General features: G+C 42.1%; 1 protein-coding gene across 1 annotated transcript in view; it reads left to right on the top strand.

Annotated features, from left to right (window-relative positions):
• ACBD6 (acyl-CoA binding domain containing 6) overlaps positions 1 to 15,539 on the top strand; it is an 89,681-nt gene that overhangs the window by 11,792 nt on the left and 62,350 nt on the right. Inside the window, exon 4 of the mRNA XM_069789730.1 lies at positions 14,858 to 14,940. Coding sequence (XP_069645831.1) covers positions 14,858 to 14,940 — 83 coding nt within the window. The remainder of the gene's footprint in view (positions 1 to 14,857; positions 14,941 to 15,539) is intronic.

Here is a 15,539-nt window from a genome sequence, read left to right as displayed (position 1 = left end):
GGCACTTCTAGTACTTGCAGTTTTTGAGACAGTCTTAGTGTCTATATTTCCATTCCCCCATGCACTCTAAAATTCTAATCTCTGTCATGTATTTGATATCACAAATCCCCACTGGCTTTAGGTATCCAGATTTTTCAAACCTCAGACTGACATGGGAGTTTGCATCTGCAGGCGCTGACCATCCGGAGGCAGGAGCGGGACAGCACCTCTTTTGCTCAGCAGCGTTATACATACCTCTTCAACTGAGTTCATGTTGCAAGGGATGTGGGTGGCAGTGTATACACGACACTGCAGTGAGGTGGTTAGGAGCTGTTATTGATTGTTTCTTGTAACAAGGCGGTTACATGGCACAGCTTAAACAATAAAAATAAATAATAAAAAAGCATCCAGATTTGCTCATCAGTTTTAGCCTTCCATTTGCTGATTGCAGTTTTGGCATCTCTTGATTCTAAATATTTCCTTTTCCTATTTCTTATATTGCACATTTACCAGTTCCAACCTCAACAGCTCGTCATGGTACTAACTTCAGTGGCATCCTTCCCCAAACACTTAGAGGCCTTCTTTCTATTTGCTTTGACTGCTGAAACTTGCAGGAGGACTTAATTATTTTCTATTTCTATATTAAAAAAAAAAAATTGGCATTTTGACTTGTTTGACTTGACCTCACCAGTAATGCACTTAGTAAGATTTCTGCTGTGTAATGAGGAAAGTTGCATATTAGGAATCTGAAGAGCAGAGACATATCTCTAAGGCAAAGCAGGAAGCGAGTTCAAGTTCAAAGAAAACAGATATTCACCAAACATCTTTTTAAGCTCCTAAAGGTTTGAAATTCTAGTGCTGATATTTGCAGGGGAGAAAGCTGCCCATGTTTTTTCAACTCCTGTTCTGTGCCTTGTTTGACTACTAAATCCTACTCTACTTTCTCTGTACTCTGGACCAAGTAGTCCGTAGGAGTAAAATACCTCTATTGCTGTGTTGGTGTGGGAGCACCGAGTCTTGGTGTTTGGAGTAGCTGGGAGAGGACCCCTGGGGAATAGGCAGTCAGCCTCATAAAAAAGGAAACAAACTTCAGAGTGAGTAAAATAGCAAATACACTATCGCTGCAGGCTCAGAGCGGTCTGGTAAGGTGGAAAACCTGCAGGAATAAAGCAAACTGATTTGTCCAGTGGCCAGTGGGTGTTTTTGCAGGAAGTACTGCAGGGGGCAATATTTGATAAGGTGGGTGGCCAGTTACCCTGTGCACAGGGCTGGGCTCTGTCCCCCCTTCTTTCTGTTGAAATAACCTTTGTCTGTCACAGTTTAAATGCAACAAACAAGTTGAAACTAAAATGTGGAAAAGAGAATTTGCAATTCGAGGGTACAATGAAAAGCAGGAGAAACAATTTCCAGGTTTGCAGGGGAGCTGAGTTTGTATGTATGCTTTTTTGTAGGTTGCACCAGGTGTTACTGAAATATTTTCACAACTGATTTAAATTGATGAGCCTCTTGTATTTAAGTAGGATCTCCAAGGCAACTTAAAATTTCTGTAGTGACTTAAATACAAACCGTGTATCCAGTGATGTTAAAACGAGTGTTTGGAAATCCAAACATTAATTTTTCTTAAATTTGGACTCATTGCTCAAATCTGGCCTGTTCATGTCTAGAGCAAGAAGGTTTGCTCGTTTGCAGTTTACAGGTTTTATGTTTGGTCAACTTAAGAGTTGCATTAGTGAATGGTAAATCATACTGTAGTTTCAGGCTGAAATCTGTGGATTTCTTGGTTAGCACTGCAGGCCGATGGAATTTCTGCTGGAAATTAAGAAATGCATTAGAAAAACTGTGGTCTGTAAACAAAATGAGTGCATGCATCATGTTTTCCTGTGTTGTCTATCAGTCAAACAGATGTCTCCCTTGATAATCTGTCCAAGCAGCCACCGTTTGTCGTTGGGAAAGAGCAGCAGCGTGGTGTGGGCAGGATTACAAGGGGGATGGGAAGAGCAGGAAGGGAAAAGACATGTTTGGGTCTCTGCTTGTCACGAGCAGCAGTGTATTCTCCTACCTGCTGTGCAGTTAGTTTGGGTAAATGTCTCAATTTATGGCTTGCTATACTGCGAGGTCAAAAACTTTGAAAATAGTGACTTTATTTCTTTTGTAGTATAAAAGCAATTTAATTGCATCGTGTAAAGTGGGGATTAATCAAATTATGGCTGTGCTCCTTAAAGCTTGCCTTCCTGTTCTGTGCTAATGCAGCACACTGGGGAGAGGAGCCTCCTGTGTTCCTGCAAGCTACGTAGCAGTGCTGCCAGCGACTTTGGTCTTCACTGATCCTGTTTCTTTCTGGGTTTGTATAGATCCTTGTGTGTCAGTTCACCCTTAGGGAATTTCATGTTTGACTTTTTGTTTTTATACTTAAGAATAAAAATTGTAACAAAATGCAGAAAACAAACTGTACCATTTGCTATATATGTTTTGAAAGCTCTTATTTCAATGGATGACCACATTGGAAAAAGCGAATGGCTGAGAATTCATAAAGTCTGATGAGGCTCTTCCCCTTTAAAACAAACAAACAAAAACCCCCACAAAACAAACAACAACCAAAAAAACCCCAAAACCAACCAACCAAAAAAAAAAAACCAAAACCAAAAAACCAAACCAAAACCCAAAAACAACCAGGAAGCCTGTATTTTTTTTATTATTATTCTTTTAACAGAAAAGCAAGCACTAGAAATTAAGACGAAAACAAAAAACCTGATCCACCCCAGGCTTCTGGCTTTGGGGCATGTGAGAATGCAATATCCTCTGGGTTTAGGCAAACTGCAGAGTTGGGGTTTTTTGTGAACCACACTGGGGTATGTGATAGTTTAGTATACATCCTGAGAGGGGTTAGATCTTGACACACGGTGGAATTCTTCTGCCCTGCTGCCTTTTGCCAGCTGTGTGAGGGACAGCCTCTAGCATACAAGTGGAGTTAGTTGTACACGCAGCCTTCCTGCGGGAGGGAGTAATCTGTGCCAAGCATGGCTAACTAAAGCTTGCAGTTTATGTACACTTTACTCATACATGCAAGACTGCAGGCAGAGTGACCCAACTTATTTTATCCAAGTTGGAAAAATGGCAGTTCATCAGCTGCACGTTAGACCTTGAGTGTTTTGCTTTTGGAGTATGCTTTCAGAACCAATTTTTCTTACTAGCAAGGGGATGTTTTCTTGTTCCTGTTGTGTAAGACAGTAAAATATCACACTACAGACACGGACTAAATTTCCCTGTTCTTCTGCAATAAAGGTGGATAATGTTGCATCCTTTGCTTCTCTGTACCTTCTCATGAGGAAAGTGTGCTGATGCTTTAAGTACTTGATATAGGTCCTACTCATAAACAAAGCTGTCCATAGGTTATTTGCTACCTTTCTGTCCCTGTCTTCGTGCATGTAACTGTTTATCAATTTTATTCCATGCAAGATAGCTCAACTCTGGTACACCAAGTAGGAGGTAGTACGCTGCCTACCTGCTTTGTTGTATAGACTCTTATGCTCTGAGCAGCAAATCAAATTCAGTTTCCTATTTATACTTACTGGTTTTAAAAGCAGCACAGGCTCATGGACTGTTCAAGTCCTCACTCAGTACTGTGAAGATAACACTGCCATCCCTTGGCTGTTGTTTAAATGAGGGAGCGGATTAATAAACTAGTATGTGTAACTTCTGTTCATAATAACAGCATAGATGGGAGCTGGCGGTTGTTTGCTGTGAACCCGTGGCCTGAGGATGGAGTTGTCAGAGATGTCCTGAGGATGCTTTGTTCTAGCAAGTAACTCGCATGCCAGGCATTGGGGTGCTGTGCTGGTGGGGCTGTCAGCCGTGGTGGTCTGGGATTTTGCCTGTGGACAAGCTTGATAAATTTTAGGGCTTTTTCGCTTCTGCAGCTTCATTTTATTGTAGAGCACAAAACTAAATGCCAGCTCCAGAGTGAGATTTTCAGGTTTTTGGAATTGTGGTTCTGGCAAGCTGTGCAGAAGTGAAAAAGTTAAAATGAACAAGTGTCTCATAGTAGAAATATAAACAGCTGGAATATGTGTCAGCTTCCCACCCCCTGAGAGTCTGTTGGATTGTTCTCTTTGATTTTACATCTCTGCAGAAATTTATGGTCTTAGCTCCTTTTATTTATGACATTGCAATCCTCATTCAAGCGATTGATTGAAATACAACAGTGCCAAGCTGCAAGCCTGTATTTTAGAAAGGTTGAAGTTTAGAAAGCAAACCAGCAATGCAAACAGTCGTGTACTGAAAGCTGCAGTGGAATCCTGTACAGAGGTTGCCCATGTTTCTATGTTACTAAACTTTAAAGTAAAGAATTATCATGACAAGAATTTATACCTCTTCTCTCTCTCTCTCTCTCTCTCCCCTTTTAAGCTGCCTGGTCTTGCTAAAAACATACTGTATGTTAAATATGAATCTTACTAGCCCTGCAAGGGATAGCTTTTGCTTGCAATGATGTCCCTATTTTTCCAGCTCAGATCCAGCAGTGCTGATGCACTGTGTTGTTAGAGTACTGTGGGCAGCATAATACGTTCTCTCACAGCTACTTGAATGTAACAGTAGTTGTTCTCTGGAATTGCAAGCAAGAAATTGGTGGGCTTGTCATTTTTGGCTGCCAATGCAGTGATTTTGGTTAAACACTTAAGCAAAGATGTAATATTTTTCCTTTTGAATATGTCAATGAATTAATTTTCATCAGTTTGCACTAATTCAAAAAAATATCTTGTACTATCTGGAATGTATTCAGAAAAAAGAATAGTTGGAGATGTAGCGCTGCCTGGCTGATGCTGAGTCTGCTGCTGCAGCATAGTGATGTGTGCAGCATCCCAGTGTCATGATTCCTGCCTTACTGGTGGATTAAGACACTGCATGCTAGCCAGATATACCAGAGGCAACTGAAAAAAAAATCAAATAAATTTAAATATATATCAAACTAGTGGCATTCAATGATGACAAGATGTAACAGAATGAGGCAAGGTACTTTACGGTGTAACTTTCTGTGCAGCAGGGGCTTACTTGCTTCTTTATTTTCCCCGTAAGAGATGTCCAGAAGTAACAGGTTTTGCTGTGCACTGCAGCTATACAGGTAGCAGTCCCACAGCACCTGGTTATTCTGTGATCCCACAGCTGTAGGACTGGAGGCATGGGACACAGCTGAGCTCTGGGATCTTCAAACTTCACTTGAGCAAGTGCTTTCCTAGCTGAGAGAGCATCTCAATATCAGAGGAGGACCACCACATCAGGTTAAGTTGCTGCTGATCCTCTGCTGAAGGTTGTTGCTGCTGTGGTTGAATTGACAGAAAATGGATGGGTGCTGATACTTCCAGGGAAAGCCCAAGATCTTGGCTTAAATTGAGATGGCAAGGTTGAATTTGTTAGGTTAAGGTGTCAGACCACAAGCTGAAGTGGCTGAGATGCAACCAGGTATTGCCCTCTTGTTAGGTTAAGGTGTCAGACTACAAGCTGAAATGGCTGAGATGCAATCAGGTATTGCCCTCTCCCATTTCTGCCTTGAGGTGGCCGTTTCTGGCAAGGCAAGGAGGGGTTTTAAATGCCATGTGCAGGTTTCATTTTTTGCAGATTTTAGCAGCAATACTGCTTTGCCCTGGCAACAAAAATATGGATAACGAGAGTGTTGAAAAGCTTGTTTTTATGAAGCAGCTGTGTGAGGCTGGAAGCAGAAAAGAGCAGTGTTGTGGCATTTGAAGTGACTCTACCAGCAATCAAAACTTTCCTGTTAGGTTAATTTCTGTAGTGAAACTCCACTGGCTAAAACAAATTAGAAAATGAAGCTTTTGGTAGCGCTGGGCAACATTACAAAATTGGGGTCTGGGGAGATTGCAGCATGGGCTGACAGAGGAGAGGGGTTGAACCAAGCAGGATGCTGTCACGGGCTGTAGAGGCAGGGGAGGTAAGCAGGCAGTGAGATGCAGTTAGGAGCTTGGGGCAGAGGCAGAAAATGGAGCAGGCTGAACATCAGCCTGATGTAACAGGAGGTTTGGAAGGGGAGGAAAACCAAATAGGAAGTCACAAGGGGAAGTGGGGAGGACCAGGAGGGTAAGAGGTGCTTTCTCTGCTAAGTCTTAGCTTCCTACTGGCCAGGTTGCTTCCCAAGCAGCAGGGAGCCTCCTTGACATATGTAGACCCCAATATATTCCTAGGGTGCCCAGAAAGCTAGAAGAGCCTGATTTAGTGCACCCAAGTCTTATTGCTCTGGATAGCAAAGTGAAGTGGTGAGTGAGGGTGGGAGGAGCAGCGTCAGTCTCCTCTGCTTGTGGCATGAGGTAGGCTTTGAATTGCTCTGCAGCTCGCTGGGGAGCTTGTGGTAGCTTCTCATGAAACTCTTGTGCCTATTTTGGCCAGCAACCCACCAGGCTGTGCTAGCAGCTTGACTGTTTTAAATGGGGAAGGGTGCAACCCCTAATTAAAAAATCTAATTTTTCAAAGTAATTGAAGCTGTTGCAGAGCTTTCAACTTGCTGTGTCAGAGGCTGTTAAAAAAAATAATTCAAGAACTTGGGTAGAAATTATGGGTTTATCTTACTGTGGAGTATGTAATGCCTTGATTTTTAGGTGTGGAGCTGTAGACACTTACGTGATGGTATTCAGACACAGGAAGGGTCCATGTACCCAGCTGCTTCACATGGCTATGTAAAGGCTGGTTTAAATGAGAGAATGTGTTAATTAAAAATAGCATACGCTTTTAGTTAGAAAATAGTTGTAGTTGTTTTGTGTATAACATAAGCTATAGCATAATTAAGCTGTTTCTTTAATGAAAATACAGCTTTTCGTGTTAGAAAAAGGTTAAGTGGTTATGTTTAGCTTGCTCTTTACACAAAGTATCAAGGAGGTATTGAGTGTAATTGCTGGAGATTAAGATTTTGTTTGGATGTTAGCTAACATATTGGTTAATGTCTTGTAAATGCCATTTGTCTCTTAGAGTGGAAAAAGAGTTATCCTTTAAAAGAGCATGTATTGTCTAGTACTTAGATACTTTGGCACTCTTGCACCCAATTACTTCTATTGTAAGAAAAGATGGCACTCCTTAAATGTGTCTAGAGCGTTCTATACGTATTTTGAGCTGAACTAACCACCACAAAGGCATGTAAAGGCTTGGACACAGCATCGATGCACAGTACTAAAGGCTGTTCAGCAGGCAGCTGCCTCCAGATCCCGCTGCATCCTTCTGGCTGCGAACGGTTATGCTGTAACTTCAGAAACCCTCTGTTCCTGCTGGGATGCTCTGATCCTTCCCTTGCCTGAGTCTGTGGGGACAGGGGCCGGTGAAGATCTCTTCATTCTGCCATTTCTCTGTCTGCAGAGCTCATAAATCCACCCTCTGCCTTCACGACCCGGGTCTGTTGGAGGAAACAAATTTCAGCAGCGCTGGTCAAGCAGCCTTGGAGCCGTTCCTTTTGCGAATGGGGAAATTGGCCCTGCTGCTGCTGTGATGCTGTCTGGCCCAGTGTCGCTCCAGCAAGTAGAGGATGAATATGTCAACAGGCAGGCCGGGGGTGGGGGCTGATGTCCTTTTATTTCTCAAAGTTAGGGTTGCCTTCAGCTTTCAAGCTTCAGAGCACATGTTTCATCCCAAGCTATGTAGCCTTTTGGTATTTCCAGTTTGGCTCACAATATATTTTTTGCTCATACAAATGTCTGTGTAAATCTATATAAATGAGTATCGTGTATTAGATTGACAAAAACCAGCAATTTATATATAGCTTGGTCCCCGCTGCCTGGGCATCTGTGGATTTTCATATGGGTGATGTGACAGAAGTGATTGATTGCTTCCAGGACTGACGATGCAATGCTCTGTGTTCCTCTTGTGAAAGCTCCTGATTTCTGCAAGCTGCCTCGTGCGGGAAGGGTACAAACAGGCCACTCGCTTCGCCTTTTGGTCTGCAGACGTTGGGAGTCTGCAAATTACTGCAGCGTCCGTGAAAAGGACATGAGGAAAGGAGAGTCTGCTGGTGGTCTTGTGCTTGTCACCTCCATATCTGTTTTTCCATTTAAAAAAAAAAACCTCCACAAATCAAAAACTGTTGGAAGCCACTGCATTAGGTTTTTTGATTGAACGTATTATTCCATTCCATGCATATGTTAAAATGTATACAGTGAGTCATGAAATCACAGCTACTAGCAAACATTAAACCTGCTCAACATTGTTAAGCATTTTACATTTATATCCCTTCCCCTGACTGTCTTTAGTAATAATTTCCAACTGTGATTATGGTGCAGTTGTTAATTAACTCGTTATAGGTTAAATGAGTAGTCTGCAAGGCCTTGTTTTAGATCACAGCACTCTTTAACTATGACATTAATTATACTATGTTTGTTTTTATTTTTTTAATGTAATCTGGAAAAATATTTTCCCTGTCTTAAATTGTGTTTTTTGAGAGGAAATTCTGTGATGAGATTTAAAAGAACCGGAAAACCTTTTTTATGTAGCCATTAATGGAATACTAACTAAATTGTCCCTGCAATATTTAAAACAAAACAAAAAAGCAACCCCATATTATCCTACAGAGTGTACTGCCATTTTTTATAGGACAGTTTGCTCAAGTGGTACGGATCCTCAGTGGTCTCTTGAAAATGCTCCAGGTGCTGAGTCATGTGCATGCTCTCGCTGAGCTGCTGCAGGGAGCCAAGAAGGATTGTTGAGAGAGGAATATTAAAATAGTCTGTTTATGACGGCCATTAATACAGCTGGTGCGGAGGGTACAGCAGCCTTTCATGAAAGGTGGCTTTACAGCAGAGTGTAACAGGGAGGCTGCCCTCAGCTGGAGTGTATTTTTATATTGTTTGGATATAACTGGTCTCTGCTAGTCTGTAAGGAGTGGTGAGAAATGCTGAGCTCATACATTTTAGTGGGGAAGAGACTTTTAATACTGTTCAAGTGTTTAATGTAGTGCCTAATTTTATAGATGTTAAAATTGTTTTTCCTTTAGTAGCATCACCTCTGAAGGGTTAATATTTACCTTCCCTGTCACTGCAGGTAGCCTGAAGTTCAGCTGAGCTGTAAAGTCACAAAGATACAGGTGGAAAATACCTTTGGAAGAGGACATTGTCCTCATTTCATGCTTCATTAGCTGCCCTGCCGGAGGACCCTCCCGCATTGTTACGGGGTCAGGAGCCTCCTGCAGTGTTGGGGGAGAGGGAACATCTCCTCCTTGTCCAAGGGCTCTCATCTTCAGACCACCTGCATTTGGGGTGGAGAGCACCCTCCTCCCCTTGGCTCTCCTGGCACTGGCCTTAACTAGCGAAGGAAAAGACGGCAGCAATTATGGCACACACAATTAACGAGCTTCTAATCTCCAGCCTTGCATGTAATTGCTGCTGTCAAATACAATTAGCGTCTGCCCAAGTTCCCTTCCCAGGGGGATGGCCAGGCAGTGGCACAGAGGCAGAGGAGGGGGGCAAGTGTCTGAAATTTTAGGAGAGTTTATGTTTTCTTGTTGCCTCCCTAATGATCCTCACTCCTCAAATTGTGTCCAGAAATGTTAATCCAGAGCATTAAGGGGACATGGTGGCCAGCAAAGCAGGCCTTGAGGTCTACTGTTGGGTTAAGTCTATGAAGTGTCTTCTGTAAAATTTGTCACCTGAGACTATGCCAGCTTAATTACAATTCAATCAGCACACTTCAGGGATTTACTTGTACTGGGGTTACAGGATCTTGCCTGTCCTGTCATGGCAGCTGAGACTGGAATTGCTGATCACCTCCCAGGTATAGTCTGGGGAGTTGGGATGTGGGCCAGGGTTTCTCCTGCCCCTGCCAAGCAGACCTCTGTGAATATCCAGCACTTGCAGCTCCTCCAGCCTCAGTGGTTCAGGACCCTCAGTAGCACCCTGAAGCCCTGCAGGCACCCTGCCAGGCCAAGGCAGATTTCGGTTGCTTCTTCTGCTGAAGGCTGCCATGTTCCTGTCAAGCAGAGCATTTCACTGTTCTGCTGCCATGTATGCACCCTTCTGCAAACTGGTACAGAGCAAGGTAGGGTGTGTCCCTGGTCCCAGCGCTGGGTTCTGCACAGGGCTGTGTGAGTAGCCTCTGAACATCACCTGAGATAACTTCTTCCATGCACTGCAGTGGTTCGGCTGTGAGACCCTGATGCATAGCTCTCATCGAAGTTGTCTCACTTTTCTGTTTCAAAGATGTGTGACAATGAACTTGTCTTGGCTGTTTTAAGGCATTGGCCAATGTAACTTTGAAGATAAGTATTTTGAGGAGATGAACCTTCTTGCTAATGGCTTTCTCTTTTTCTTAAATATGTATTTATGTGAAGCTACTTAAAAGGTTTTGGGTGTGGAGAAAAGCCACAGTGAGATGTGAGGGAACTGGAGCATTGATAGATGTTCTGTGCTACACAGCCATGCCAAACAGCTATCGCTGCTGTGTGTGCTGGGTGTCTAGACATGCAAAACTAGCCAGACAGAGTTCTCATTTTGCTCTTGATGCAAAGATGCTCCTCTCCCCCAAAACTGGGATGCCCTGCATTTACCTCATGCCTAGGATCTAGCTCTTCTGTTGACTCTAAGTTATGGTTGTTGGGTTTGTGGGGTTTTTTTAAAGCTTTACTGAAACTTGTGCTATTCCTGCTGTTTTGTAGTATCTTTATAGATACTTTATCTGTACCTTTCCTTCTGTCCGATTGAGTCCTTTCCCCTACTTACAAAATAGCTGTGTACCATTTGGTCCAGTTCAGTCCCAGCTAATCACCAATGGTAAGTTCACCTGCATCTCTATAATGAGTTCTGCCACATGAGTTTGAAGTGAGTCATTGGAAGGGCCCTTGGAAGTGCCATCTTGTTAAATCTGTCGTAGCCTGTTTTGTGTAGATTGGAACAACACTTGGGCTCGAAGATGAAAAATAACAAATCCCTGTCCTGTCTTCAGGGGTATAGCAAGAGGTTGGCCCACCAAACAAACCCCTGACAGGAAACTACCAATCTTCCTCTTAGATGATAATTTTCATCCTGCTTCCCAAAGAAGAGAAATGGATCATGCTATGGTCATGGGACACTTTTAAGACCAAAATAGAAGGTGAACCCAAAACCCTCACAAAGAAAATGTTTGTCTCTAATTGGTTTCTGTTTCCATAATGCTTAGTATGATAAAACTACCTTCTCCTTCTCCTTTTTTCAATCATGATTAGACTTTAATGTTGTTAAAGCTTATAAGTGAGTTTGAGTTACTGTCTCGTTGAAGAGAAGATGGAGCTGAAATCATCAGTGAGGCATTGGACAGGGGGTTTTAATGTGTCTGTCATTATATGTTAACCTCTGAACTGGGACACGATGTCTGTTTTATGGCTGACAACAGTTTAAAGGTATACAACTTGACATTGTGGATAAAGGAAGAAGGGGGAGTGGAGAAAAAAATGAATTAATGATGTTAGCAAATATTAGTCCCTGTATTTCCATTTTGTTCAGAAAGTGGTTGTCAGGCTTTGAGGCCGTCTGGAGCAGCATTGTCAGTGACAGCCAGTCGAGATGCGATTGTACCTTGAATCGAGCCAGTCTTTTATTGACAAATACAGTTCACTGAGGCAGGGATGAGGATGCTTTGCTGTCTGTTCTGGGAGGAGTGCGGCTTTTCTTCTGGCATTCCTGGTGACATTTGAGAAGGATAGTTCTGGGCTTAGTGGAGTTCCCTGCACCAGTCCGTGAGCACATCGGGAGTCAAGGGAGTTGAAAATGTCTCTTGATGAGTATGTATGCTGCATACTGAATCACATATTTGCCTGTGATTTATGCTAGCTTTGGTAACCAGATCCACCTACCAAAGTTAACTGTCAAGAGTAATAGTGACTTTGATATCAGCCTTAATTTTACATGAGCAACAAAGAATCAATGGGCAAGAATTAGGGCAAACCACAAGAAATTCCAGTGCCTCTTAAGGCATCTCTTTGATTTCTTTATCATCTCTTCCCAGATCTCTTACATGGCACTGCCTGTGCTTTGGCACTTGAGTGCAATCTTCCAAGGTTTCTTCCCATGCTGTCACAAATTCCCCTTTATTCCCACAGTTTTTAACTGGCAGTTTGAGGGCGAACCCCTCATGCTCATGCAGCCGACAGTAATTTTGCCTTTTCTACAGCATCTCTCTTATATGGTCCTGACTGCAAATAATACTGCTGTCAGCTCTCTTGGATTCAGGTTGCAAATTATGAGAGCCTGGGATCATGTTATTTCTTGACTATCATTAGTTACATGTGTATCTGCAGAGCTTTTGGACAGCGCTGCCAGCAGTGAGAGAAATTGAGCTGGCTCAATTGAGAGCCACATAGTTAATTATTAGTACCTTTTTTAACAGAGGAAAGAGAAAATTTGCAGTGTCAGTTTTTAATTTCATTGTGGTTTGCAGAGTAACGTGACTTTAAACTCACTGGTTGTTATCTGTGTATATGTAGCATTTGTTTTCATCTTTCCAGCCCTAAAAGCCCTTTTCTGCTGTAGAAACATCAAGAGATTTAAGAAAGTGCATCTGCACATTACTGATCCCTTCAGCCAGTATGAGAGACAAATAAAAACACTGCTTCCTGTTAGTACAATAGCTGTGATGTGTTTTGGAAGGAGCAACCGCTTCTGTCCCACCTCTTTCATTACTCAGTTTGGTACCTCATGCTCAGATATTGCGTGCGAGTCCCTGGCAGGCTGGGTAGTATAGATATTGGAAGCAGGCAGATGAGCTCATGGTATAGGTGAGTTGTCAAGGGTGGCTGGAAAGAAACCAGTTTGTATCTGTGTTGAGGCAGAGTTAATGTTTTTGGGAAGAAGTGTTCCTCATAGCCTGGACAGATTGCCCTTGGGAAGTCTAGTGGTGATGAATGGTGGAGCCACAATGCTGTCATTCATGGCTTTGCAGAGTAGAGGCACACATTAAATCCTGAGAGGATAGCCAAGACTTTTCCTGTATGTTTTTCATAAGCTTGTTCTACGTACTAAGGACTGTGATGAAATAAGCTTGGTTCAACATTCATAAATTGAATATTGAGTTACCTATTTCTGTGTGAAAGACATGAGATAAAAGCTACTTGGACAAAGTAACCTGTATATGGATTAAGAGTCAGAGAAGTTTCTGCCTGAGGATTTTTGGGAAAGCCTTTGTTGCTAAGTTTCCCAGTGACCTTATGTGTACTCAATCAACATGACTGATCTTTGGTAGAAGTGCACTGGTTGTATAAAGAAGGTGAACTTTATCCAAGAAACCTGTTTTACAATTTCTGCCTTTGGAAAGATGAAACGTATTTTCTCAAGTGTTGTTTCTGACTTTGAAAAAAAAGCAGTAACCAAAAACTGTAGTGGGAAGAGATGAAACAATATAGATTAAAATTTTTTTATAGTTTCTGATACTGGTTGAATGACCACTGTCCCTCAACATTGAAGAAGACAGACTAGTTGTGAGTATAGTTTCATTTTATAGAAATAATTCTTGCATGTACTAGCAGATGATCTGAAATTAATTTTCTTTATAAGTCGTGTGGAAATAATTGATGGACAGTAAGGTTCTCTGCTAAATAATTTTTTAAGAGGGGCATTGCACTGTAAAGACTCTGAAGCCCTTTCCCTTCAGGAAAGGAGAACTTTGTGTCATCTTTTACTCTAAATTAGAGCAAGCCTACTTGCTATAGAATAGTTTTCAAAGTCAATTTCCTTTCCATTTTATTCTTATAAAGAAGTATGCCTGTTTTATCTGCAAACCCAAATATTACAGCTTTGGGTAGGTATAGGAGAGCTGAAAGGTGGAACTGGTTGGCTCAAACTGCGCAGAATGTAAAAGTAAATGTATTATGGGGAAACAGTAAATTGATTTAAAACAAAAGCAACTTAGGGAGCAGGAAGAAAAACAAATGTAAGCATGTTTTATTGAAAAAAAAAAAAAAAATTCAACATCTTTCCAGGTACAACTCTGATGAGGCAGCAATGCTTTTTGGTGTAATCAGCAATGTATTGCAGCTACTGAGAGACTGCTAGAGGTTGTGAAGGCTTTCCCTTTGCTTCTGATTTTATTAACCCTGGGTTTGATGATCTCTCGTCACTTAAGTCCACAGAACTGTCCACTGACAACAGCATGTTGCAATTAATGGGCTCGTTTTATAAGGAATTACTGCTGCGAATTGCAAACCAGTTTGACTGCTTACCCAAAGACCCAGACACTAGATGCCCAAGACAAGTTAGGGTTTCTGGTGCCTTGTATCCCCTAAAATAGGGTCAGGCTTTCAGATAGCAGGCACTTAGCCGTTTCTGAAAGTCTGGCATCAATGTAAAGTCAGGCAATTGAAGATCCCAAGCTGCAGGATGTTTTTTTGAAAAGGTAGTCGTGAGGCTCTGTATCGATCAATCATTATTCTAATTGTTCATTTCTATTATGGTGGGAATCATTCAGAATCCTAGAGTTCCTGGGAGTAAATCATTTGGAAATGCTGCCCATTATAAAATTTAATTTTAAATCTATATTAAATAGATTTATAAAGGCAAGTTTTGCAATCTAGTAACATAACATTATGCTACCTCACAGAGGCTCAGCTTTTGGGCCCTAAGGGGCCATGGCTGGGAGTGCAGCAGAGGCGATGCTTTGGCTGATGAGTGGGATGGCGAGGCTGCCAAGCCTACCTTTCGGGTGACCCTTCTGGGCCACCTTCAGAGGAGCATTGATCCGGTTTGTGGAGAGATCCATCCAGCTGTTCTGGATGGAGTAGGGTCATGGGGTACCGTCTGCCATGAAGACGAGGCTTCCAGGGGCCTGATCCCATCTCTGGGGCAAGGGAAGGGGTGGGAGATGGCAGAGGGGTGGCACAGGCTGGAACAGGATGGGAGCCAGGATGCTGGACCAATCTTTCTTTTTCTTTCAGACGACAGAGAAGAGGGGAAAGGAAAGCAAAACTGCATTTGGAGGCCCAGTTGTGAGCTCATTATATCAAGAAGAAACAATCAGGTGATTATCTCTGCTGGACTTCAGTTAAAACCAGTATTTTTCTAATGTCGTTTTGTTAAGCTTTTTTTTAATATTGCACAAGTGTGGTGGCAACTACAACAGGATAATAAATGACAGGAAAGAACTTTTCAGGTCCATAATGATTTAAATCAATAACTGCCTGTATCATTGCCAGGTAGTAACCTTTCCCTAGCACAATATGTGGGGGAAGGGCAAGGCTTCCCATTTTTCAGTTATATGGCTAAAAAAAGGTAATATTGGATATTTTTAATAGAAAGCTATTCAGACACCACCTTTTTCAAATAGTTATTTCTTTACCAATAAGTTCATTAAGGATTGTTCAGTGAAGGTTTTAATGTTGGACAATGTTTGCCTTCAGGGAGAGTTTGTACCTTATATCAAATTAATTTTTTCTAGCTTCTGCAGCTATCATAGCAGAAACACTTTTACTGAACTAGAATGGCTGCTATTTAAAAACTGTCAAGGTGCAAGTAGTAAGTGACATTAGCTACTGAATAAGGACAGCTGGTTTTTTTTGTTTGGTTGGTTTTTTACTGTTCCAGACTACTAATCATGGGTATAATATTAACTCCAATACC

Source organism: Haliaeetus albicilla, chromosome 8, assembly GCF_947461875.1.
Source record: "Haliaeetus albicilla chromosome 8, bHalAlb1.1, whole genome shotgun sequence".
In the NCBI taxonomy this organism is placed as follows: Eukaryota; Metazoa; Chordata; class Aves; order Accipitriformes; family Accipitridae; genus Haliaeetus; species Haliaeetus albicilla.
Note: the sequence above shows the minus strand (reverse complement) of the source record. Positions and strands in the feature narration are given on the sequence as shown.